Source organism: Lepus europaeus, chromosome 12 (assembly GCF_033115175.1).
Source record: "Lepus europaeus isolate LE1 chromosome 12, mLepTim1.pri, whole genome shotgun sequence".
NCBI lineage: Eukaryota > Metazoa > Chordata > Mammalia > Lagomorpha > Leporidae > Lepus > Lepus europaeus.
The window spans coordinates 25,012,044-25,038,529 of NC_084838.1; the positions used below are offsets into that span (position 1 = coordinate 25,012,044).

The window sequence follows — 26,486 nt, forward strand, 5'->3', positions numbered from 1 at the left end:
AAGGATTTCTTAATACACCAAAAGTACACACTCTAAACAAAGATTGACAACTTCAATTTCAGTACAATGAAGAACTTCTTCATCCAAACACATTATACAGGTGAAAGAATAAGCCACAAAGTGAGAGATTATGATTGACACCTGGATAACCACCAAATGACTCATGGTACCAAGAATAAATAAAGGACTACTTCATTGAGTCAAAAATATAAAAATTAGCCATTAAAAATTGATCACAGAGGGTGCTGGCACTGTGACATAGTGGGATAAGCTGCTGCCTGCCACACCCCATATTTGAGTCCTGACTACTCCATGTCTGATCCAGCTCTCTGCTATGGCCTGGGAAAGCAGCAGAGGATGGTTCAAGTCCTTGGGCCCCTGCACCCGTGTGGGAGACCTAGGAGAAGCTCCTGGCATCAGCCTGGCCCAGCCCTGACCATTGTGAACATTTGGGGAGTGAACCAGCAGATGAAAGATCTCTCTTCTATCCCCCAACCCCTGCATCTGCCTCTCCTTCCCTGTAACTCTTTCAAATAGATAAATAGATCTGTTAAAAAAATTGATCAAACAAATAGTTGTGTTGCTGTAGAGAAAACAAATAGTTAAAAGATATGTGAAAAGCTGTTCAACTTCATTAGAAATCAGTGAAGTAGAAGCTAAGCCAGAATGAGAAGTGCTGGTGATGGATGAGGAGATGGTAGACATGTCAATGGTATAACCATTTTGGAAGAGTTTGGCGAAATCTAGTAAGACAGAAGGCAGGTATTATCTATAGCTCTAGGTATCCCCTGCACATGGACTACAGAAATGGATTGGAATATGGACAGCATTTTTTTTTTAATTTTTATTTTTTTTTATTTCTGATGGCAACACACTGGAAACTATGCAGTAGAATGTTTAGGTCAGTTGTGCTATATTCATACAATGAGATAGTGTATATCAGTGAAATGAATGAATCACAGCTATAATTATCAATATAGATGAGCCCCAAAACCATGTTGAGCAAACGGCAAAAGGAAGACCTTTCTCTCTGTCTCTCTCTCTCACTGTCCACTCTGCCTGTCAAAAAAAAAAAAAAAAAAAAAAAAAAAAAGAAAAAAAAATGTTTAAAACTAGGTATAACTAAACCATGTCTCATTTAGGATTATATTAATATGTGCATTAGTAACAATAAAGGAATGACAAGCACAAAATCAGGACAGTGTTTTTTTGTTTTTTGTTTTTTTGAGATTTAAAAGTATTTGTTAGAATGAAGGACCTCCAGCCAGAGTGGCGTGGAGGGGGACATCCAAAAGAGGAAAACCCCAGGACAGTGTTTGCTGTTGGAGTCAGGCAGAGAGTTGATGTGGACAGGGAGGAGCTTACTAGGCACGTGGGCTGTCAGAGGTGTGGACATTGTTTCTTAAGCTTGGTGAGGGAGAGGCATAGGTCTTCATTTATTTAAGTTGTCCATATGTATGTCATATGTGGTGTATTTTATAATTCAGATGATTATTTTGGAAAGCTCTGAACTAAGAACCAAACATGTTCTTTGCAGAGCATCTCTTCCCCCTCCTTATAATAACTTCACCCCTGCTGTCCAAACTCCCACTCCCAGTCTTAGCAGACTTCTACCCAAAGAAGGGTAGAAGGGCATCAGGCAGCTCTACCCTGGTGTGGAATGTGATTCTGCTACCTACTAGTCTTTTCCTGTCAATGATGGACTTCCTCCATTTACCATAGTGTACACCCTGTACATTTCTAAGATGGCTTCATCATTTTCCCATTTCAGTCTACTTTGTCCTAGGTTAAGGGTGAAGAGAGCAGTTAAGGCCCTTCTCTGCCCTTTGCTGATTTGTATTTGTTGATATGTGTGTGTGTGCATTTTTTTTAAATTTTTTTTTTATTTTTGACAGACAGAGTGGACAGTGAGAGAGAGAGAGATAGAGAGAAAGGTCTTCTTTTACCGTTGGTTCACCCTCCAATGGCCGCTGCGGCCAGCGCACAGTGCTGATCTGAAGCCAGGAGCCAGGTGCTTTTCCTGGTCTCCCATGCGGGTGCAGGGCCCAAGGACTTGGGCCATCCTCCACTGCACTCCCGGGCCACAGCAGAGAGCTGGCCTGGAAGAGGGGCAACCGGGATAGAATCCGGTGCCCCAACCGGGACTAGAACCCGGTGTGCTGGCGCCGCAAGGCGGAGGATTAGCCTATTGAGCCATGGCGCCGGCTCATGCATGTTTTTTAATTGCAGGGATAAACCATAACATTTAAAAGTAAAAGGATTTGTGAGTGGAATGCTTTCTTTCTGCCTTTTGGAAAACATAGTGTTGTGATTGGTGTGTTTACTTCCATATTGTTTTCTTTCTTTTTTTTTTTTTAAGATTAATTTATTTATTTGAAAGACAGAGTTACAGAGAGAGATATCTTCCATCTACTAGTTTACTCCCCAAATGGCCACAACAGCTAGAGCTGGGCCGATTTGAAGCCAGGAGCCAAGAACCTGTTCTGGGTCTCCCCCCAGCACTTGGGCCATCCTCTGCTGCTTTCCCAGGTGCATTAGCAGGGAGCTGGAGAAGAAGTAGGGCAGCTGGGACATGAACCGGCACCCATATGGGATGTCGACGTCAAAGGTGGCGGCTTGACCCATTATGCCACAATGCCAGCCAGCACCCCTCCCCCATATTGTTTTCTATGGCTAATTTTTAAATTCGTATAATTTTGAGAATTTAAAAATGAGTTACGCCAGGAGATGAACTTCTCTTTCTGGCCTCTAGACTGTTCCTCAGGTCCTAGGGGATTGGGCTTCATTCTTTTTTCCCTCCGGGACTTCTTTACTTGATGTCTTGCCTTAGCACAAAATAAGTAAGTAAACTTTTAAGAAAGTCCATTTCAGTCAAGGGTTTAATTTGAGTTATTGCAGAGAATAGGGAAACATTACAAACATGCAGAAAGAACAGAGATGGTCACCATCTAACCAGTGTAATAATAGCTAATGATTATATAGTGCTATCAGAGACAATCATATAATGCTTACTCTTCTGAGTATGGTGCTTGCTGTTTACTCATTTATTTGTTCCCTTGATCACCATACAACCTGAGTGCTATTAGTATCCCCATTTTCACAGATTGAGCAGAGTCATAGACAGGTTAGGTCACTTGCCCCGTGCTCACATACTGGAGCAGAATTCAAACCCGCGCCACGAGGGATAGCAGAGTCCCTGCTCTGCACCAGGGGGATGGCCTGCACTCGATGCCCTTCGTTGGGAGGTATCAGGTGACTCTGTTCTCCACTCCACAGCAGACTGCGGTACATCAGATCCTCTTTCTTCCCCCACAGATGCCTTCTCTGCCCTCTTTTCTGCTTCAATTGGGCATCCTCAAACAATCTCTAAGAGCTGTCTGTTAAGGCGGCGGCAGGTAGTGACTGCCTGTTTAATATGCCTCCTATTTTTGTAGCATTATAGCTCATATGTTATTTGGCACAGCACATTTGACAAAACACTCTCACTAGCTGACTTTCCCTTGATCCTTGGCACAGTCCTAGGAAGAAGGGGAGGAGGGTAATGATAACGAATATAGGCAACTTCTAGTTGTACTTATGAAAGTTATATTTATTAAATAAAAGCTTTCTATAAAAACAAATTTTAAAAAATGAATATAGGCAACTTCCTGGCTTGGTGACCTGACCTTTCAAATTTCAGTTCTTTATATGTAAAATGAGGGTAGCAACCTAATGATACATCTATTAGATACTAGAGTTATAAGCATTATGAATTCATACATGGAGAACATATTGACTCATGCCTGGTACTATTGTGTTTAATAAATATCAGCTAGTTTTTTTTTTTTTTTGCATGATAAGGAAATTGAAATTCTATGTTAATTTTGTGAAACTGTTTATATGTATATGTATGTATGTATAAAATAAGACTGGGATGAATTGTGCCAAAATGCTCACAGGTAGTAGAATTATGGGTGATTTTTCTTTCTCTTTAAAAAAATGTTTATTTTTCATTTACTTGAAACAGGGGAGGGGGAAGAGAGAGAGAGAGAGAGAAAGAGAGGGGGAAGATAGCTCTTCCATCTGCTGGTTCACTCTCCAAATTCCTCTAACAGCCAGAGATGAGCCAGGCCAAATCCAGCAGCCTGGGTCTCCTATGTGCGTGGCAGGACCCCAGGCAGTTGAGCCAATGTCTGCTGCCTCCCAGTATGCATTAGAAGGAGGCTAGATCAGAAGTGGCGGAGTCCAACTCTTAGCTGGCTCTGCAGGAGTCCCAAGCAGTGGCTTACCCTGCTCTACCACAGTACCCACCCCTGATTTTTCTTTCTTGAGTCTTTCCTATATGCCCCATTTAAAGTTTTTTAAAAATTGTATTTATTTGTTATTTATTTGAAGGAGAAAGAGAGAGATGTCAATCTTCCCATTGCTGCTGATTCACTCTTCAAGTGCCTGCAATAACCAGGACTGTGCCAGTCCAAAGTCAGAAGCTAGGAAGTCAGTCTAGATCTCCCACGTGGGTGGCCGGGACCCAGGTACTTAGGCTGTCATCTGTTGTCTCCAGGGTGTGCATTAACAGGAAGCTGGAGTCTGGAGAGGACATGGGACTCGGACCTAGGTACCCTGCTGTGGGATGTGGGCATCCCAGTGTCTTCACTGTTTTATCAAATGCCTGCTCCCATTTTTTAAAAAAAATATTTTATTTGAGAGGTAGTGTTACAGACAGTGAGAGAAAGAGACAGAGAGAAAGATCTTCCTTCTGTTGGTTCACTCCCCAAATGGCTACAAAGGCAGAGCTGCGTGGATATGAAGCCAGGAGCCAGATGCCTCTTCCTCGTCTCCCATGTGGGTGCAGGGGCCCAAGCACTTGGGCCATTCTCCACTGCTTTCCCAGGCTACAGTAGAGAGCTGGGTTGGAAGAGGAACAGCCTGGTCTAGAACTGGCACCCATATGGGATGCTGGCACTGCAGGCAGAGGACTAACCTACTGTGCCATGGCGCCGGCCCCATCTCCCATTTTTTTTTTAAGATTTATTTTATTTATTTGAAAGACAGGGTTACAGAACGAGAGGGAAAGAGAGGTCTTCCATTTACTGGTTCACTCTCCATATGGCCACAACAGCCAGAGCTGAGATGATCTGAAGCCAGGAGCTTCTTCCTGGTCTTCCACATGGGTGCAGGGGTCCAAGGACCTGGATCTTCCTTCACTGCTTTTCCAGGCACATTAGCAGGGAACTGGATTGGCAGTGGAGCAGCCAGGACTTGAACTGGTGCCATATGGAATGCTGGTGCTGCAGGCTGGGGCTTTAACCCACTGCATCACAGTGCCAGCCCCCATTTTTTCTTTTTTAATAAGCAGCATGTACATAGAACTTTTGAACAACCTCCCTTTTAAAACATTTGAAACCAATTTTAGGTTATAAGTAGACCCTTTAGTAAGGAAATTTATTAGTTACCATAGGTCCTCTCAGAGCCAAGTTTAAAGGCATACCTATCTGTATTTGGAGTGAACATTTTCCACACTGCCTCAAGTCAGAGGAAGACAGCCACACCTAATTATGCACTGGGGAGGATGCTTGTGATAAAAGCCAAGTGCGTGTGTGGGAACTGAACAATACTTGGCACTTCAGCCTAATTGCAGGATCTTTTCTTTATAATTGGAAATTTATAACACTATGTAAAGGATTTGATAAATAGAACCATCTTAGTCTGTGCAACTGTAATAAAAAATACTTAAAAGGCTTGAACAACAGAAATTTATCTCTCACAGTGTTAGAGGCTGGGTAGTAGGAGATCAGATTGCTAGCAGGTTCTGTATCTGGAGAGGGACTTGGCCTCAAAAGTGGCAGCATCCTGTCATTTCCACTTCATTCTGTTAGAAGCTGGTGACTAAGTTTATTCTGCACTCAGGGAGAGGGGAGCGAGAGCCGACCTCCCGAAAGGAGGAATAGCACAGAATTTGTGGACGCACTTTGGGATGACCACACTGACTGCTGGCCACAGGTTGGTTACTTCTTCCCACCTGCAAGCAGCCTCCCCTCAGCCCGACCCTCCTAAAAGTGCATTAGCAGGAAACGCAGGATGATGGCACCTAAACCAGGTGTTTTTTGTTTTTTTGTTTTTTTTTAATCTGTAGGAATTCCTGAAGTGTTACTCCATTCAGCTATGGGATAACATACGGTATATCCGGTATATCCCAAGCTGTTTGGTTCATAAAACGGGAAATTGGACATATGGGGGTAACTGCCACCACTTGTGTCCAAAAATGGGGACAATTGAATCCACTGCCCGGGCCCAAATTGGCTGCTCCTTGATTAAGACTCAAGTCCTGGGGATAATTCTCGAAGGCTCTTGGTGCTGCCCTCTGAGTCACCATTACCGAGAAAGGTAACCCCTGGTTGTAGCTGCATAGTTTGCTCACCCTGGTGCCTGCCTGTGGAAGCTTGGGATACAAAAGCTGCCTTTCATTTTTGTGTTGATCTCTCCCTTTCAGTCTGAGCAGGTGGTGTTTCTGTTGATACAATTATGTTAATTTTGTTGGTCTCCTCTGAGCCATATGCAAGGTAAACTCTTCTCTAACTTGTGCTTCTGTGGGGGACTGCACCTTCCAGCTTCTTAGGAAACCTACTTTTCCATCTGAATGGTTAACAGCAGCACCCCCTTGGATCTTTCTGAGATCCTGATTGCATCGTCACACCCTAAGCATCACCTTTAGATCTTGCTGTCTTGACCGTGTGCTGGATTTTATATATTTTTGCCTGGAAGCCATCTGGAGAAGATAGGACTTTTCAAAGCCAGCAAGTTCTGGCTTGTTTTTATTTAACAGTGTTTCCCTTAATTTTACTTTTTTCTCATACATTTTACTGTAAGCAGCAAGAAGAAACCAGGTAGCACCTTCAAAGTCTGCCTTGAAATCTTAGGTAGACCACTGCTTTCCATGTTACTGAGGATGACTTTCTATCACTGTATAACAAGGGTCCTTTTCCCCTCGAGTTTCCAATAATATTTTTTCCATTTTCCTTTAAGTTTTAACCATAGCTTCTGCTATGGTCTGAATGTTGGTGTCCCCCCAAGTTGCAGCTTTATCTCCATAGTGATTTTTTTTAAAAGATTTATTTATTTATTTGAAAGTCAGAGTTACACAGAGAGAGAAATTGAGAGAGAGGTCTTCCATCCGATGGTTCACTCCCCAGATGGCCTTAACAGCTGGAGCTGTGCCGATCTGAAGCCAGGAGCTTCTTCCAGGTCTCCTATGCGGGTTCAGGGGCCCAAGGACCTGGACCATCCTCCATTGCTTTCCAGGCCATAGCAGAGAGCTGGATCAGAAGTGGAGCGGCTGTGTCTCGAACTGGCACCCATATGGATGCAGGTGCTTCAGGTCAGGGTATTAACTCACTGCGCCACAGCACCAGCCTATATAGTAGCCCTCTCAGGTGGTTAGATCATGAAGGATCCTCACAAATAGGATTAGTACTTTTAATTTTTTTTTTTTGAGAATTATTTATTTATTTGAAAGGCAGGTGAGAGAGAGAGAGAGAGATATCTTCCATCCACTGGTTCACTCCCTAGATGGCTGCAATGGCCAGGGCTGGGCCAGGCGGAAGCCAGGAGCTTCTTCCAGATCTCCCAGGTGGGTGGCAGAGGCCCAAACACTTGGGTCATCTGCTGCTGCTTTTCCTAGGCCATTTTCAGAGAGCTGGATTGGAAATGGAGCAGCTGGGACATGCCCATATGGGATGCTGGCATTACAAGTGGTGGCATTTACCCACTACTGCACAACTCTGGATCCCAATATTTTTATCTTGAGGCAACCTCTTTTGTCTTCTGCCATGTGAGGACACAGAATGTATCAGCTATGAGGAATGGGCCCTCACTGACTCTGAATCTGTTGACACCTTGACCTTAGACTTCTAAACTGCCAGAATTGTAAGCAATAAACTTCTGGTTTTTTGTAGATTACCCAGTCTCACGTATTTTTGCTTTAGTAGCCCAATGTAAGTCACCTTTCTCAGAGGTCAGCAAGTTTCTACAAAGTTTGCTTAAAGACCAATCACCCTAGCCGGCGCTGCGGCTCACTAGGCTAATCCTCCGCCTTGCGGCGCTGGCTCACCGGGTTCTAGTCCCAGTCAGGGCACCCATCCTGTCCCGGTTGCCCCTCTTCCAGGCCAGCTCTCTGCTGTGGCCAGGGAGTGCAGTGGAGGATGGCCCAAGTGCTTGGGCCCTGCACCCGCATAGGAGACCAGGAGAAGCACCTGGCTCCTGCCATCGGATCAGCGCGGTGCGCTGGCCGCACAGCGCCTACCGCGGCGGCCATTGGAGGGTGAACCAACGGCAAAAAGGAAAGCCTTTCTCTCTATCTCCCTCTACTGTCCACTCTGCCTGTCAAAAAAAAAAAAAAAAAAAAAAAGACCAATCACCCTCCATTGCCTGGTTTCAAAGTCACTGCCATATTTTAGGTTATGACATCACTCTAGACCTTGTAGCAAAATCTGTATTAGTTATCTATTGATGCAGAACAAATTATTCCAGATTTGGTGCCCTAAAATAGCATATATTTATTATAGCTTCTTTGGGTCAAGAATTCTGGGTGGGAGCTGGCATTGTGGTGTAGTGGGTTGAGCTGCCACCTGTAACATGGGCATCTTATATGGGGACTAGTTTGAGTCTTGCCTGCTCCACTTATTTTATTTTATTTTTGACTTCCATACTGTTTTCTGTTTTAAATATTTATTTATTTATTTGAAATTAAGAGTTACACAGAAGGAGAAGCACAGAGAGAGAGAGAGAGAGAAAGACAGGTAGACACACAGAGAGAAAAAGACAGAGAAGGAGAGGGAGATCTTCTTTTGATAGTTAACTCCCCAAATGGCCACAATGGAGTTGGGCCAGTCTGAAGCCTGGAGCTTCTTCCAGGTCTCCCATATAGGTGCAGGGGCCTAAGTCCTCATGCCATTTCCCACTACTTTCCCAGGTGCGTTAGCAGGAAGCTGGATCAGAAGTGGAGCAGCTGGGACTCTGGTGCCCATATGTGATGTGGGTCTTGTAGGCAGTGGCTTTACCTGTTACATCACAGCACTGGCCCCTACTCCACTTCTGATCCAGATCCCTGCTAATGCGTCTGGGAAAGCAACAGAAGACAGCCCAAGTGCTTGGGCCTCTGCATGTGTGAGACCCAGATGGAGTTCCAGGATCATAGCTTCAACCTGGTCTAGCCCCTGCCATTGCAGCCATTTGGGGAGTGAACCAATGGAAGGAAGCTCGCTCTCTGTCTCCCCTTCTCGCTCTGTAACTCTGCCTTTCAAATAAATAAATAAATCCTTAAAAAAAGAATTCTGGGGTGGCTTGCTTCATGGTTTTGGATTAAAGTCCCTCATGAAATTGAAATAGGAATGCTTGGCTGGGTCTGCAGAAATCCAGAGGTGACTGGGCCTGGAGAATCTTCTCCAAAATTCACTCAGCTGCCTGTTGCCAAGAGGCAGTAGTTTCTTACCCTTGTGCGGCTCTCCCTGGTATTGCTTGAGTGTTGCTTTGTCTGTGTTCTATTGCTGTAACAGAACACCTGAAATTGGGTAATTTATCAAGAAAAGAGTTTTGTTTTGGCTTGTGACTTTGGAGGCTTGGGGGTCCAAGATCTGGTGGCCACATCTGGTGATGGTGTTGTGGTGTGTTGTAATATGGCAGAAGTTGGAAAGGCAGGTGGGTGCATGAGGGAGAGACAAAACATGAGGGGTAGGGCCGGTGCTGTGGCGTATTGGGAAAGGCGGAGAGAGAGAAAGAACTTCTGTCCACTGGTTCCCTCCCTAAATGCCTGTAATGCTTGGGCCGGGCCAAAGCTAGGAGCTGGGAATCCAAACAAAGTCTCCTACATGTGTGGCAGGGACCTAACTGTTTGAGTCATTACTGCATGCAACATTCTTTGGTAGCTTCTTTTTATATATCAGCATACTTCATATACTAGTTTTCTAAAACATTTTGAAGATTTACATTTGTTTCAATGAGTTGAACTTGTCAACTTTTAAATTTTATTTCTGGGCCTGGGGGCAAGTATTTGGTTTACTTTGAGTCTGGTGCAGCGAAAGTTAGAGAAATGTAAAACATAGATTGTGAAGTATCTGGTTAATTGAGTCAACATGTATGGCACAAGGGCTGTTCCATACACTCTGTGCATCCTGGTGGCAGCGGGGCGGAAAGAAAGGGGAGAGACGCAGTAGCCGGAGACGTAGTAGAGGAGGCTAGATGGGAAACTCGGGTTTCCTGTGGGATCTGTGAAAGTCATGACCTGCCCACTTCTACTTTCCTCCTGTCTTTACGATTCACTGAAACATCTGGAGGGCCTCTGGAACTATATGCCCCTGTAAACTTCTCTCGTGAACTTAGAATTGAAACTAACGGAAACCTTGTCCGGAGGGAGGAATGATGTGGGATGCTTTGTTGGCTGTGTGTCTCTGGTTGGAACCTCTAAAACCGTCCATTTGGTTTATTGGGGTAATCCAGTGTGCTGCACTTACTTTTCTTAGCTTCTGTGACACAGCCTTTAAAAAAGATACTTCAGCAAGTTGCTTTTATCCTCTATTTTTAGATCACTACCCTTATTAATCATAAAGATAATACCAAAAAGTCTGATAAAACTCTGCAAGCAATTCAGCGAGTCGGACAAGCTGTGAACTTGGCAGTTGGAAGATTTGTCAAAGTAGGGGAAGCTATAGCCAATGAAAACCGGGATTTGAAAGAAGAGATAAATATTGCCTGTATCGAAGCTAAGCAAGCAGGTATGTGGATGTTGATCGTGAAGCGTACTTGTATCATTTTTAATTCTTGAGATATGATAAATTTTTGTTTCATTTGAGTAAAGATGTGCATTCATTATGCTTTTTAACGCTCTGATTGTGGATACCTAGGGCAAGAAAGGCCTGGATTAGCTTCCAGGACTATTGCACTTTTCTGGCTCAAGTCCTGAATTTGAAATAGTTACTCTTCCACTGGTTAGTATAGTGATCTGCCATCCTCCTCACCAGCCACTGAGATATGAGGGCTGCAGACACGTGTGAGGCGTGGACTTTGCCCTCAAAGGGCATCAAAGGGCTTTTATCCTACCTCCCACATGTAGGAAATGGAAATAAAACGCTACAGCAAACAAATTTTTTTTTTTTTAAGATTTACTTATTTATTTGAAACAGTTACACAGAGAGAGAAGGAGAGGCAGAGGGAGAGAGGTCTTCCATCTGCTGGTTCACTTCCCAGATTGCTGCAATGGCCAGAGCTGTGCCGATCTGAAGCCAGGAGCCAGGAACTTCCTCCAGTTCTCCCAAGTGGGTGCAGGGGCCCAAGGACTTGGGCCATCTTCCACTGTTTTCCCAGGCCACGACAGAGAGCTGGATTGGAAGTGGAGCAGCCAGGACTTGAACTGGTGCCCACATAGGATGCGGGCACTGCAGGCAGTGGCTTTACCCACTATGCCACAGCACCTGCCCCGCAAACAGATCTTAGTGACTTCCAACTTGATGGTTTTTTACAATTTTCTATGGTTGGTGACACAGGATCCTGAGGTGTTTTGAGGGCTATGAATAGTTTGTTGAAGTGTTATTAATCTATTTATTCTTTCTATAAATGTCTACTGATTGCTGGCTATTACTAGGCATTTGAGGCTGTGGGAGATTGTCATGTACAAATCTGTCAAAAGTCTGTCCTTGTGAAACTTGCATTCTAGTGATGGAGATGGACCATAAACAATAAGTAAGTATGTAATACCAGGTGGTGACAGTTATCATGAAGAAAGAAAGTTGGGAAAGGGCAAGGAGACCCACCTGGTGTTAATTTGGAGCGGGCAGGGTTTCTTGACTTTGATGCTATTTACACTTGGAGCTGGATAATTCTTTGTTATCAGGGGTTGTCTTGTGCACTGTGGAAGGTTTAGCGACATCCTTTGTGTCTACTTACTAGCTCCCAGTGGACAACCAAAGCTGTGTCCAGACATTGCTGCCTGTCTTTGGGAGTCTAAAAGACTCCTGTTTGAGAACTACTGAGATATAAGATCTAAGGAAGGAATATTAGAGCAGAGACTGCCAGTGAAATTTGGATCTGCTATGTGAATGCCTGGGGCAGGGGCAAACCAGGCAAGGAGAAGAACGAGAATGAGTCTGGCCTTCAGGCAATGATAGGAAGTTAGGACTTTGTTCTAACTACATTGGGTGGCTAGTGGGAGGATTTGTACAGGCAGTGATACAATCTCATTTGTATTTGAAAAGGATAACTATTCCGTGCAGAGAATAGATTTTATGGGGTGTGAGGGTACAGTCAGAGAAACAAGGGGTGGTTGTTGTGGTCCAGATGATAGACGATGGTGATGTTGACTATGTGATAACATCTGAGGCAGTGGAAGTGGAAGGTGGTTACATTTGGAAATATTGTCAAGATGGAGCTGATGGGATTTGTTGATGGGTTAAACGTGAGATGTGACAGTAAGAAGAGTCATAGATAATTCCAGGATATGAACAGCTAGGTAAATGATGGTGTCATTTCCTGCAATGGACAACCGCTGATGGAGGAGCAGGTGTTTGGGTTGTCAAGGGAAGGAAGTGGGTGTAATAAGGCTGAGTAAATATGGAGGGACCAACCAGGTCATACATGGTCCTGCGTGTTACAGGAGTGACGTAGGTGTTACTCTGTAGATAACAGAAAGTCACCAAGGAATTTTAAGCCAGATGAAAGACATATTGTTTTGTATTAGAAATCTTTCTGGTAGTATGGAGGAAACAAATGAGGGAGGACAGGTTGAAAGGGGTTGAGACTGAAGGGAGGGAGATTAATATGGAGACTTACCAGCTAGACCAAGACAAAGACTATAAAGAGCAGGATGAGTACAGAAAATAGTCATTAAGATAGACGGAACTGGGTTGTTGACTAAAGGAAAGAGAGAATTCTGGGCTCACTTGGGTTTCCAGCAGTTACTGGAACAGGGGATAGGTTTTATGTGGGAAGCAGGGGACATAGCCTTTTTCTATTCATAATTTCTATTCATAATTCAAATTTCCCACTTATAAAAAGGATTTATAATAGCTCACATTAAAAGGCATGTTCAATAAACCCATTAAAATGGGAGATAAAAATAAACATGCTAGATACTTTGGCAAACCTGATTATTTTAACTAAGCATGAAATTTATCTTTATACTTCCTGGAAGGGAAGACAAAAGTGTGGGAAACAGCGAGTTATATAATTCTCATTGTTTGTCAAAAGGAAACAAACCAGCTTGTAAGAGGAGAAAGAGAATTTTTCCTGGCACTAAAATTATCGTGTGGGCACTCATAAAACAGACATTACATAATACAATGGACAATTCACCAGCAAATGTTGGGGTGTTCTTCATATTATTGTGTCTTGCAAATCTTGATTGAAGCAAGAGTAGGGATTTCAATCTCAATCCTTCTACTGCTAGTCATATGACATTGTGCTATTAACCATGTAATACTGTGCCATTAAACTTTTCAAAGCTTCAGGGTTCTCATCTATAAAATGGGGTTGTTTGTGTTTATAGAGTTATTTTGATATAATGCTCAATAAATATCGTCATTTTAGTTATTACTTTTTTAAAGATTGCATTTATTTGAAACTCAGAGTTATAGGGAGGGAGGAAGGAAGAAGAAAGAGAGAGAGAGAATCTTTCATCCACTGGTTCACTCACAAGATGGCTGCAATGGCCAGTGCTGGGCCAGGCAGGAGCCAAGAGCTTCTTCCAGGTCCCTCATGTGGGTGGCAAAGGCCCAAGTACTTGGGCTATCTGCTGCTGCTTTTCCCAGGCCATTATCAGGGAGCTGGATCAGAAGTGGAGCATGAACTGGTGCCCACATGGGATGCTGGCATCATAGGTGTCAGCTTTACCTGCTATGCCACAGCGCCCCTACTTTTTATTCTTCCTCCCCTTTGTTGAACTCCTGCGTTGTATTTTTACTTTTTACTTGGCAACCAAGCAAGGTTTAGATTTCATTTGAAAGTTTAGCAAATAGCTGTGTTTGATTGACTTTTGGATTTTACATTAAGATATAACATGGGAGCTGGTGCTGTGGCATAGTCGGCTAGGCCTCCACTTGCTGCACCAGCATCTGATATGGGTGCTGATTCGTGTACCGGCTGCTCCTCTTCCAGACCAGCTCTCTGCTATGGCCTGGGAAAGCAGTGGAAGAAGGCCCAGCTGCTTGGGCCCCTGCACCTGTGTGGTAGACATGGACGAAGCTCCTGACTCCTGGCTTCAGATAGGCCAAGCTCTGGCTGCTGCTGCAGCCATTTGGGGAGTGAACCAGTATATGGAAGACCTTTCTCTCTGTCTCTCCCTCTCTCTGTAACTCTACCTCTTGAATAAATAAAATATATTTTTTAAAAGATATAACATGACCGGCGTCATGGCTCAATAGGCTAATCCTCTGCCTGCGGCGCCAGCACACCGGGTTCTAGTCCTGGTCGGGGCACCGGATTTTGTCCTGGTTGCTTCTCTTCCAGGCCAGCTCTCTGCTGTGGCCTAGGAGTGCAGTGGAGGATGGCCCAGGTCCTTGGGCCCTGCACCCACAAGGGAGACCAGGAGAAGCACCTGGCTCCTGGATTCAGATCAGCGCAGTGCTCCGGCCGCAGTGACCATTGTGGGGTGAACCAACGGAAAAGAAAGACTTTTCTCTCTGTCTCTCTCTGTCGCTACCCACTCTGCCTGTCAAAAAAAAAAAAATAATAAAATAAAAAAATAAAAGATATAACACTGGTTAGTTGAATATAATAAATTAAAAAAGGCAGCCATGAAGCTATATGACAACTTTGTGGCTTTTTCAGGAAAGTAATTTCTGAACATTGTGCATTTTGAACATCTTTATAATTTTTTTTAAAGATTAATTTATTTATTTGAAAGAGTTACAAAGAGAGAGAGAGAGGTTTTCCATCTGCTGGTTTACTCCCCAATTGGCTGCAATGACCAGAGCTGCGCCGATCCGAAGCCAGGAGCCGAGAGCGTCTTCCAGGTCTCCCACGCAGATGTAGGGGCCCAAAGACTTGGGCTGCCTTTTACTGGTTTCCCAGGCCATAGCAGAGAGCTGGATTGGAAGTGGAGCAGCCAGGACTCAAACTGGCGCCCATATGGGATGCCGGCACCGCGGGCAGCGGCTTTACCTGCTAAGCCACAGCCCCAGCCCCAGACATCTTTATAATGCTAAGGGAGCTTTTGCCCAGGTTGGTGGAGCTGATCCAATGTTACCATCCTGTACTTGTGAGTTCAGTGCCTTCTTTAATCAGACAAAGGAAAGGTTCAACAGTGCCCTATCGTCAGGTTCGCATGTAGTATCTTTGGTAACTGTGAACTACAGGAAACATTAATGTTTTCCAGAGGAATAGAGGCAACATTTTCGTCCTTTTAGCTATTGCTCATAGAATGTGGACAGTTAATTGTTATATGTGTCTAAAGATTTAGTTGGAAGCAGTTTTGTTCTCTGTATATTTTGCAATGGAAACTTTGCATTGGTTACCAATTGCTATGTAACAAATTAACCCAAGCTTAGCAACCTAAAGCCACATTTATTCTCTCACATAGTTATTGAAGGTCAGGAATCAGGGAGAGCTTACCTGGGTAGTTCTGGTTCTTGTCACTCTGTCTCCCAAGGGTGCAGGCCAGGTGTGGGCTGGACCTCAGTTACCTGATGGCTTGGTTGACTGACAGGATCTGCTTCCAGGCCCCTCCACCTAGGTGAGCCTTCCCTGGGGGCAGCCGGCCTGAGGCCTTGCTTCCGCACCACTCTGCCTCTACTTATTAGGGGCTGCTTATGACTTGCAGCTGGCTTCCCTAAGGGGGAAGGACGGGGAAAATGTGAAGCAGTTCTTTTCTAACTAACTGCCATGGCCTCACCTCTGCTATAAAGGAAGTGAATGCCAGCAGCTGGGGTGGTTGAGAATCAGCCTAGAGCTGACCATAAACATCATCTGTTGGCAGAGCATCAGCCACATCTAGTGGCTTATCTTGCTTGTATTCCTGTGTCATTTGAAACCTCTGTTGTCTGACATGAAGTTTATCATCTCTCGTCCCATGTACTTTCCCAGGTGTGTTAGCAGAGAGCTGGATTGGAAGTGGAGTAAACAGGAATCAAACTGGCACCCCTATGGGAAGCTGACATGGCAGGTGGTGGGTTAACCCACTATTCCACAGTGCTAGCCCCTAAGTGACTTACTTTCACAACCTCCAAGCCATTTCTCATTCTTCCTTTCCTTCTTAAAATTGGTCAGGCACTAATTTATGTTTTCTTTCCTCAATATCTCCTCAGTCATCTTCTTTATATTTCTATGGTTGCTATCCTAATAAGTTCTTCCCATGTCATACCCACAGTTGAAATGGCTTGAGTCTCTCTGTTCCAATCCATTTTATGCTCCCAGCAAATTGATCTTTCAGAACATTGACTTTTTATCATACCCTGTGTTCTGTCTATTGAAATTCCAATACTTTTCCTCAAAATCCTTAGGCTATGGGTGGATGAAACATGATTGTATGTATTCAATAGGGTGGACAAGGTTTTTGTGAGAAAACTAATGCACTATGCATGTAGGATTATTTAGGACTTTAAAAATTATCTTGAATACTTCAAGATGATGGAAACTTTTTTTTTAATTTTCAAAATCTTATAGCAGTAAGGAGGTTTGGAGAATATTATAACCTGGTTTCATCTTTGAGGAGAGCAATCATTTGTATTCTTGTGTTGATGGAGAGTTGCTGTATACAAATCAGAAGGTCAGATAGCAACAGTGAAGATGAGAATTTTTTGCCCATGATGTGAATTCTCAGGAGGAAAGCTTTTTTTTTGCCCAGGGTCTAGGCTGACCAACAGATACACTTGCTTATTGTTCTGTGTCGATCCTCCTCGTCACTGAAGAGGTTAGTTATCCTTTGGGGCCCAATGCCTCGTCTTTCTACTCTCCTTGGATGTCCCTAAAAATGCAAGCCCCCTGAGGTTGTGGTGACTAGGGGGGAATCCTTCTCAGTTCCCCTGGCCCTGCACCCACCCAAGCCCTGGCACCTGCTTACTGCTTTAGTTTCAGGTTCTTTTCTTTTTCTCTAATGTCTTTAGAGCAGAAGGCTTTTAGCTTGTGTAGTTGGTCATACTGTTGGAAACAAAATTTATCTTGCTTTTCAAACAGGGCAAAGGCAAACATTCACCATGTTCTCGAGTGTGCTATTATTTTTATCATTACAAAGCTTTCTAGGGTAATCCCCATGATCATCAAAGCAAAGCTGTTTCTTGTTCCTGAAGCAAGACTCCAGAGCTGAGTTTCTCCCCATCATGTATATCGCCTTGACAATTAGATGAAAGTCTGGATTTTAGTTTAATTGTGTCTTATTCCCAATTTAACTTCCCCATCCCCTTTCTCTTAGGAGAAACAATTGCAGCACTTACAGACGTAACCAACTTGAATCATCCAGAATCTGATGGCCAGATCACAGTTTTTACAGACAAAACAGGAGTTATAAAGGCTGCAAGATTACTTCTTTCTTCAGTAACAAAGGTTTTGTTGCTTGCAGACCGAGTCGTCATCAAACAGATAATAGCATCAAGAAATAAGGTATATGCCTTTCTGTTGTTGCTATACTTTGGTCTTTCAGAGTTGTTCAGAAATGTTTGTAGGATAATTGGCTGGTAATCTGGCGATGGTTGTCTGTTATAATTGTTTATAACTCTAAATGTCTGTAATTTAAAAGTGTTTCTTCTACACATATAATTGCTGAATTTTTTAAAGATATATTTATTTATTTATTTGAAAGGCAAAGTTACAAAGAGTCACAGCCACAGAGAGAGAGAGGGAGGTCTTTTATCTGATGGTTCAAATGGCTGTAATGGCTGGAGCTGGGCCCATCTGAAGCTAAGAGTCTGGAGCTTCTTCTGGGTCTCCCACATGGGTGCAGGGGACCAAGGATTTGGGCCATCTTCTACAGCTTTCCCAGGCACATTAGCAGGGAGGAGGATCAGAAGTGGAGCAGCTGAGACTCAAATCGGTGCCCATATGAGATGCTGATGCTATAGGCGGTGGCTTTATCCACTGTGCCGCAGCACCAGCTCCAAGGGCCTAAACTTTTGAATGCAAATAATATTTCTTCTCAGAAAGCCATTATCCCCTTGTTGAGGCTTATTGATAGAAGCTTTAATATTTTTAAAGAGAAAGCTTAATTCTTTAAAGATTTAATTTATTTGAGAGGCAGAGTAACAGAGAGAAGAGAAAGAAAAGTGAGAGAGGAAGCTTCCATCTGCTGGTTCACTCCTCAAACAGCTATAATAACCAGGGCTAGGCCAGGCTAAAATCAGGAGCCAGAAACTCCATCCTGGTCTGCCACATGGATGGCAGGGACTCAGCTACTAGGGCCATCATCTGCTGCCTTCCTAGGAGCATTAGTAGGAAGCTGGATCAGAAGTGGAGCCACTGGGAATCCAAATAGCCCTCTGACATGGGATGCTGGCATCACAAGCAGCTGCTTAACACACTGCACTAACATGCTGACCATGGTAAAGCTTTAAATATGTGTAATGTGTGGGAAGAAAAGCCAAATACCATGGTGATGTCTATGATGGAACCTAGTTGATAAAAATACTGAAATATTTCTAAGTATAGTTTTCCAAGTCAAGGGGTAACAATGTATAAGCTTAAGATAAAATTAAATAATCTGAAACCATAATTATCCACAATGAAAAATTTCTGTATGTGTAAACCATCAACATTGCTGAATAATTTCAGAATTTAGTGAATGCATTTAGGGTTGGGCATTGTGGTGCAGCAAGGTTAAGCCACTTCTATACCAGAGTACTCATTTGAGTCCTGGCTCTTCCATGCTTCACAGCCAACTTCCTGTTAATGCACATAGGAGGCAGTGCATCATGGCCTAGGTGCTTGAGCTTCTGCCACCCACAGAGACCTAGATGGAATTCCTAGCTGGTACCTGTGGCCTGGCCTACCCTGGGCAGTTGCTGGCATTTGGGAAGTGAGCCAGTAGATGGTAGATGGATGATCTCGATTTCTCTCTCTGTGCCACTCTACTTTTCAGAAAAACAAAAACAAAAACAAAAACAATGGATTTAAACTCTTTCAGTCCAGAACTCTTCTAGTCTCTCAGATAATGCCCCTTGATTGTTGGGGAACCCAGGGCACAAATGATCCCTTCCTTCTGTGGACCCAGGGCACAAGTGATTCCTTCCTTCTCTGGATCTCTCCCTAGGCAAAGGGGAGGGCATTCGTCTGTGGAAGGCATTGTCCCACTACGGTTTGAGGACAGATGTGCCTAATGAGTGTTGAATGAATGCAGAAATGTTAGTTTAGGTGCCGGCACTGTAGCACAGTGGGTTAAAACCCCGGCCTGCAGCACCAGCATCCCACACAGATGCTAGTTCGAGTCCTGGCTGCTCCACTTCGGATCCAGTTCCCTGCTAACGTGCCTAGGAAAGCAGCAGAGGATGGCCCAAGTGCTTGGGTCCCTGCACCCAGATGGGAGACCTGGAAAAAGCTCCTGGCTCCTGTCTTTGGATCAGCTCAACTCCAGCCATTGCAGCCATTTGGGGAGTGAACCAGCAGATGGAAGACCTCTCTCTGTGATTCTGTCTTTCAAATAAATAAAATAAATCTTTTAAAGAAATATAAGTTTAAACACACACACACACACAAAAAAAAAAAAAAAAAAAAAAACCCGGAGAGGTGGTTCAGGCGGTGCCCGAGGAATAACAGCCTTCCTGTCTGTGAAAGACAGAGGTTCTGTCCAGTGCAGGCCCAGTAGGCCTTATCTGTGCTGGTTGCTTGGGCTTCCTGAGCTGCCACGGCAGATTAACACTGCCAAGTAGCCACCACATCCTCATTAAAAGTAAGTAAACACAGGATATCTGTGTTTTTTTAACCTATCGTAGTCTGACTAAAACTAATCCAGTACTGTTATTTCAGAGAAAAATATTTGAAAATATGTTTCACATCTATTTACTTTACTTCAGGGAAGCACATCACACAGTCTGCTGACCCTGTGACAGACCCACGCTCCCCACTCCCTCCCACCACCCAAAGCTTCTTGGAGATTCGTGTATTCCACGCAGGCAATCCCTGGCTCATCCAACTCTTTTCCTGCTCTTAAAGCCCAGGCCTCCCTTTCCACTCCTCACTCTGTGGATGACCTTCCTTCCGCTTTCCCGAGCTGCCCAGGGCTCCTCGGAGTCTGGCTCACTGCACCCTAAAGCCTCTGTGGGTCGCTGTCCATCCCAGCCCTTCCTGTTCTGAAGATTCGGTTTCTGTCATCCTGCCCTTTCGCACCTTTGCCAGACGAGGTTATGTAAACAGTCTCTTCTTTGTGTATTTCATTATTTCTTTGCCTCTTTATCAGTTTGCTTTTTGGGTGAGCCCATCTCTTTTTCCTAAAGAAGAACTGATTCCCTTAATGATCCTAACTTTTAAATCTACTTGTGCTTCTCTGAGCCCCTCTTCCTCTTTGTTCTTTTCTGGCTCCTTGTTCTCAGCTTTCTCCTGAAATTTGAAATTTCCCCTTTTTAACACTCTTCACTCAGTGTTAACTGTCTCAGACACTCTCACATCTATCACCTGATAGTATGAAATTCTCTGTTTTGCAGGTTCTGGCCACTATGGAACGGCTAGAGAAAGTGAACAGCTTTCAAGAATTTGTCCAAATATTCAGTCAGTTTGGAAATGAGATGGTGGAGTTTGCACACCTAACTGGAGATAGGCAAAATGTATGTATTTACCACATCTTAAAATGTTCTGATAAATGCATCCTTTTATAGTTTGGATAAACGTTGGATATGCAATTGTTTTGGGTTGGTTTCTTTGCTTATTAAATCTCTGACTTTGATCTTAAAATAATTTCATAAATAAGCCAGGATAAAGTAGGTCGATCTCTCTGTCTTTTTTTGCACACATATCACAGTTAAATATGTTCCCTCTCACCTCACATAGCAGGCAAAGTCAGACCTGCCTGCAAGGCCCACCTCGAGTACTTGTTTTGTTTATATGTATTCTTCTCGGGTTTTGTTATATGTTTGTATTATTGTCACTGCATTATATTAATAGTAATAACCTGGCTGGTGCCGCGGCTCACTAGGCTAATCCTCCGCCTGCGGCGCCGACACCCCAGGTTCTAGTCCCATTTGGGGCACCGGATTCTGTACCAATTGCTCCTCTTCCAATCTAGCTCTCTACTGTGGCCCGGGAATGCAGTGGAGGATGGCCCAAGTGCTTGGGCCCTGCACCTGCATGGGAGACCAGGAGAAGCACCTGGCTCCTGGCTTCGGATTGGTGCAGTGCGCCTACCGTAGCAGCCATTTGTGGGGTGAACCAACGGAAGGAAGACCTTTCTCTCTGTCTCTCTCTCGCATTGTCTAACTCTGCCTGTGAAAAACAAAAACAAAACAAAACCGAAAAATAGTAATAACCCAACCCATTCTCAGTTTGCAGTCTGTGTATTAAGGACTTAAGCTACACGATCTTGTTTAATTCTTAAGCCACCAGTTTGAGGCAGATGTTGTCATTACTGTTTCACATACGAGGAAACTGAGCCTGCGAGGATGATACGCTTTCCCAAGGTCACTGCGCTGGAAGATTGAGCTAAGTCATGTGTGATTCTAAAGCTGTAACGTGATACTGGCTCCTCACAGCTCTGTTCCCCAGCTCAGAGTGTAGAGAGGTAGAAGACTGAGTTTTTTTCTTGGGTGTCTGTGCGAGAGTCCATCTTATCAGAAAGTTGAGCAGAGCATAACTGATTATGAAAATGCTTCTGGGTATTGCCCAAAGGCTACTCTCTGTTTTTTTGTGTTTCTTTGGTAAATATTTATTGAGAAAGACCGAGAGGGAGAGAGAGAGAGAGAGAGAGAGAGAGAAAGAGAAATAGATATCTTCCATCTGCTCATTCACTCCCCAAATGGCTGCTATAGCTGGGGCTGGGCCAGGCTGAAGCCAGGATCCTGGAGCTTCATCCAGGTTTCCCATGTGGGTGTCAGGGATCCAAGTACTTAAGCCATCATCTACCTCTTCCCCGCCACATTAGCAGGAAGCTGGATCAGAAGCAGAGTAGCCAGGACTCAAACTGGCACTCTGATATGAAACGCTGGCATCGCAAGTGGCAGCTTAACCCACCTTGCTACAATGCCAGCTTCTACTCTCTTAGTTTTGATATGTACTTTCCTATTGTAGCTGATGCTGGGGAGATGGGTATTGGCCTGGAAAATGGCACACTGGGTAGTGGCATTGGTCTGTAATTCCTAAGCTCTCTCCTTAGGCACCTTCCTGTTTCATTTTCTGTGCTGCCAGCATCTTTCTCCTCCTCCTCCCTCTTCATTCTCTTTTCCCTCTCTCCTCCCTCCCCCTCCCCCTTCCTTCTCCTCCTCCTTTTCCTTCTCCTCCCCCTCCTCTCTCCTCCCCTTCCTTCTCCTCCTCTTTCCCCCTCCTCCCTTCTTCTCCTTCTCCTTCATTTATTTATTTAAAAGGCAGAGTTACAGAGAGAGAGAAAGAGAGAGAGAGAGAGATCTTCTACCTGCTCTTTTACTCCCCAAATGGCCACAATGGCCAGGGCTGGGCCAGTCTGAAGCCAGGAGCCTGGAAATCCATCCAGGTCTCCCATGTGGGTGGCAGTGGTCCACTTTTTTTGGGCACATTAGCAGGGAGCTGCATCGTGGTGGAGCAGCCAGGACGTGAACCAGTGCCCATATGGGCTGCTGGCATTGTATTGGATTAACCTGCTTCACCTCAATGCCAGCCTCAGCATTCTTCTTAATAAATAATTTTTCTTTCTTTTACTTCTCTTTCTTTTTATTTCCTTCCTCCACTCTCCCTCCTACAAAAATGACTGGCTTGAATGTTTTATAATAGTAACAGCTTGTCATCCAACGTCTTCTGACTACTTGGGCAAGCATGATGTGATTCATAGGTTCCAAAGCTGCCATCCCTGTGTTACACTTTCTGCCCAAGCTGCTTCCTTTTCTGGGCACAGCTAGAAAACTTTCACCATTATTTTGATTGTAGTTAGGAATTTGTTATGGAGATTTTCAGTTCTTATAACACCATGAGCCAACATTTTAAAAGAGTTACGGAGAGAGATCTTCCAGCCACTGGTTCATTCCCCAGATGGCCACAATGGCCAGTGCTGGGTCAGGCGGAAGTCAGGAGACAGGAGCATCATCCAAGTCTCCCAGTGGGTAGTAGGGGCCCAAACACTTGGGCCCTCTTCCACTGCTTTGCACAGGCCATTAACAGGGTGCTGGATTGGAAGTGGAGCAGCTAGGTTTTGAACTAGCACCCATATGGGATGCCAGCATTGCAGGCAGCAGCTTTACCTGCTATGCCACAATGCTGGCCCTGGTAAGTTTCATTCATTAAGGAAATATTCTTTAGCTGCTCACCGTGAGCCAGGTACTATGATAGGTGATGGGGATATAACAGTAAACAAAGGACGCAGAAACCTTTGCCTTGGGGAGGTTGCAGGCTAGTGTGGTTGGGGGAGATAGATGATTAAACAGAAATACCTGTGGTGTGCTTGGAGAACACCACGGAGGCCAGTGGGTGGATCAGAGTGAGCAAGGGGCAAGAGTAACAGAGATGAAGTCAAAGAGGTGATGGGAGCTGAGATGTGAGGACTTTGGCTTTAAGTAAAACAGGGTTCCTTCCACTGGAGGCACTGAGTAGGAGAATGGCATCTTATGACTTCAATTTTAACAGGATCCCTCTAGCTGCCCTGCTGAAAACAGTTTGGGAGACAAGGGCAGGGGTTGGGAGACCAGTTAGGCTGTAGGAACCAGTGAGAGATAAAGGTGACTTGAACCTGGATAGTAGACAGTGACAGCTTGGTGAGAGCCTTAATTAAGCCTGGGCAAATACTTTAGGAGATAAGGGAATGTTGTACTTAGTAATCCTTGAATCAGCTTGGTTTTTTGCAGATCTTTGTTTGGTCCTGTTGACCTTTGCAAGTTGAGATGCTGATTTTTCCATTGCTTTTTCTCACCGTACAGTATATGGTGTCATATGTGGCTTACAGGTATTATGATTGGTGTATACACTTGATGCTGGACACAGTGTTTTGGAAGTGACCCGAGTTAACCCTTGAGTTATGTGCAGTTTCTTCTGCACTAAATGTAATCCCATCCCTAGCTCCTACTAAAGAAAGCCATATTAGGATGCAAGTGAGTGAGTGATTATTAGAGTAATAACTGAATCCATTCTAACTTTTCATAACAAATTTCTTTCCAAAGACAAATCATTCTCAAATTTTAGGTCTTTCTTATTTCTAATAAAGGCTTCTAACCAATTCCCAATTGAAAATAAGACTAGAGGGGCCGGCGCTCCTCCCTGGCATGAAGCACTGGCATCCCATATGGGCACCAGTTCAAGACCTAGCTGCTCCTCTTTTGATTCAGCTCTCTGCTATGGCCTGGGAAGGCAGTAGAGGATGGCCCAAGGACCTGCACCCATAGGGGAGACCTGGAAGAAGCTTCTGGCTCCCAGCTTCGGATCGGTGCAGCTCCGGCCATTGCAGCCATCTGGGGAGTGAACCAGCAGATGGAAGACCTTTCTCTCTGTCTCTACCTCTCTCTGTAACTCTGTCTTTCAAATAAATAAAATAAATCTTCAAAAAAAAAAAAGACTAATAAGACAGGTGAAAATTTTATATATTTCAAATCAGTGTCCATATATAAAATTTTATTGGAACACAGCCATACTCACATCTTTCTGTATTGTCTCTGGTACTTTCACATTGCCACAACAGAGTTGAATAGGTATCTGGCCTTTTATTGAAAATGATGTCCGACCTCTAATTTAGATGTAGTAACCAGGTTATTATTACAGCATTTGATTGTAGATTAGATTTTCAATATTTGGGTGTTTCGTATAATAGCATACATTCTTTGAGGGCTTTGTGAAGAGAAATTTTAAAAATGTACAGATATTCAAGATAGTGCTTAGTTCAGCATTCATAATCTGGTTGGAAAAAATTATACACTTTGAGAACATTTCAGAGCAACATAGTATTTAAGATTAGGACAAATAAACCTCCTGTTGAAATGCACAAGCAGTTAAATGGGATTAATCGACACAGTTCCTGAAAGAATTTTTCTTTCTTTATTTATTTGAAAGTCATAATTACAGAGAGAGAGAGAGAGAGAATGTTCTATCCACTGGTTCACTCCCCAAATGGCTGTAACAACCATGGCTGGGCTAGGCTGAAGCCAGGAGCCAGGAGCCTCGTCCAGATCTCCCACGTGGGTGTGGGGGCCCAAGCACTTGGATCATCTACTGTTTTCCTAGGCACATTATCAGGGAGCTGGATCAGAAGTGGAGCAGCCAGGACATGAACTGGAGCCCATATGGAATGCTGGTGCTGCAGGTGTCAGCTTAACCCACTGTACCACAGCACCGACACCAAAAGGATTGATTTCTAAGTGTTTGTTTTGAAGGCATTAATAACCAATGAGTGAGGCCACCATTGTGGCTGAGGGTTAAGCCTCTGCTTATAATGCTGCCAGCATCCCATTTTGGAGTGGTGGTTCAAATCTCAGCTGCTGCCTTTCTCATTCCCTGCTGACTGACCTGGGAAAGCAGTTGAAGATGGCTCTGCTACTTGAGCCCCTGCCACCCGCATTGGAGAGTTAGATGGAGTTTCTGGCTCTTAGCTTTGATCTGGCCCAACCGCAGCCATTGTGGCCATTTAGGGAGTGAACCAGTGCATAAAGATTCCTGATTTCAAATAAAAAGTAAATTTTTCAACAAATGGCCAATGATGCCTAAAAAAAAAAGTCACCGTTAATTAAGGAAGGCATAGAATGGTTGTTTCTGGTTAGGAATGCAGGTGTCCAGTTGGACATGAGAATTTCAGGTGTGGCAGACCACCAGAACGTGAGCCGCCTGGCACTTCTGCCAGTCTCAGTTCCTGGCTATGCATCCTTCTGAAGGGCAGCTGCATCTTTTACTCATATGAAGTTAATGTTCAGAGGCCAGCGCTGTGGCGTAGCAGGTAAAGCTGTCGCCTGCAACACTGGCATCCCACATGGCTGCTGGTTCAACACCCAGCAGCTCTAGTTCCAATCCAGCTCCCTGCTAACATGCCTGGCAAAGCAGCAGAAGATTGCTCAAGTGCTTGGGCCCTGCACCCACATGGGAAACTTGGAAGAAGCTCCTGAATCCCGGCTTCAGCCTGGGCCAACCCCAGCCATTTGGGGAGTGAAACTGCAGTTGGAAGATATATCTCTCTCCCTTCCCCCTCTCCCCCTGTCTCTGTGTAACTCTGACTTTCAAGTAAATAATCTTAAAAAAAGTTAATGTTCAGTAGCACTCCTCATCCACTGGGGATACATCCCATGACCCCCAGTGGATGGCTGAAACCACCAATAGTACTAAACCCTATGTATGCTATTTTTTTTCCCCTCTGTGCCCTACAGCATAGCCGCAAAGTACCAGAATGAATCCCTTCATCTATGTTTAATGCCTGGGTGCTTCCTTTGCATTGCTACTCTTGTGTTCTGGGGCTG

The 26,486-nt window shown here is 44.3% G+C and overlaps 1 protein-coding gene across 2 annotated transcripts in view; it reads left to right on the forward strand.

The window, feature by feature from the left end:
* CTNNAL1 (catenin alpha like 1) overlaps nt 1-26,486 on the forward strand; it is a 72,944-nt gene that overhangs the window by 6,845 nt on the left and 39,613 nt on the right. For both annotated transcript variants that reach the window (XM_062207794.1, XM_062207795.1), the window contains exons 2-4: nt 10,556-10,745; nt 17,369-17,556; nt 20,586-20,705. In XM_062207794.1, coding sequence (XP_062063778.1) covers nt 10,556-10,745; nt 17,369-17,556; nt 20,586-20,705 — 498 coding nt within the window. The remainder of the gene's footprint in view (nt 1-10,555; nt 10,746-17,368; nt 17,557-20,585; nt 20,706-26,486) is intronic.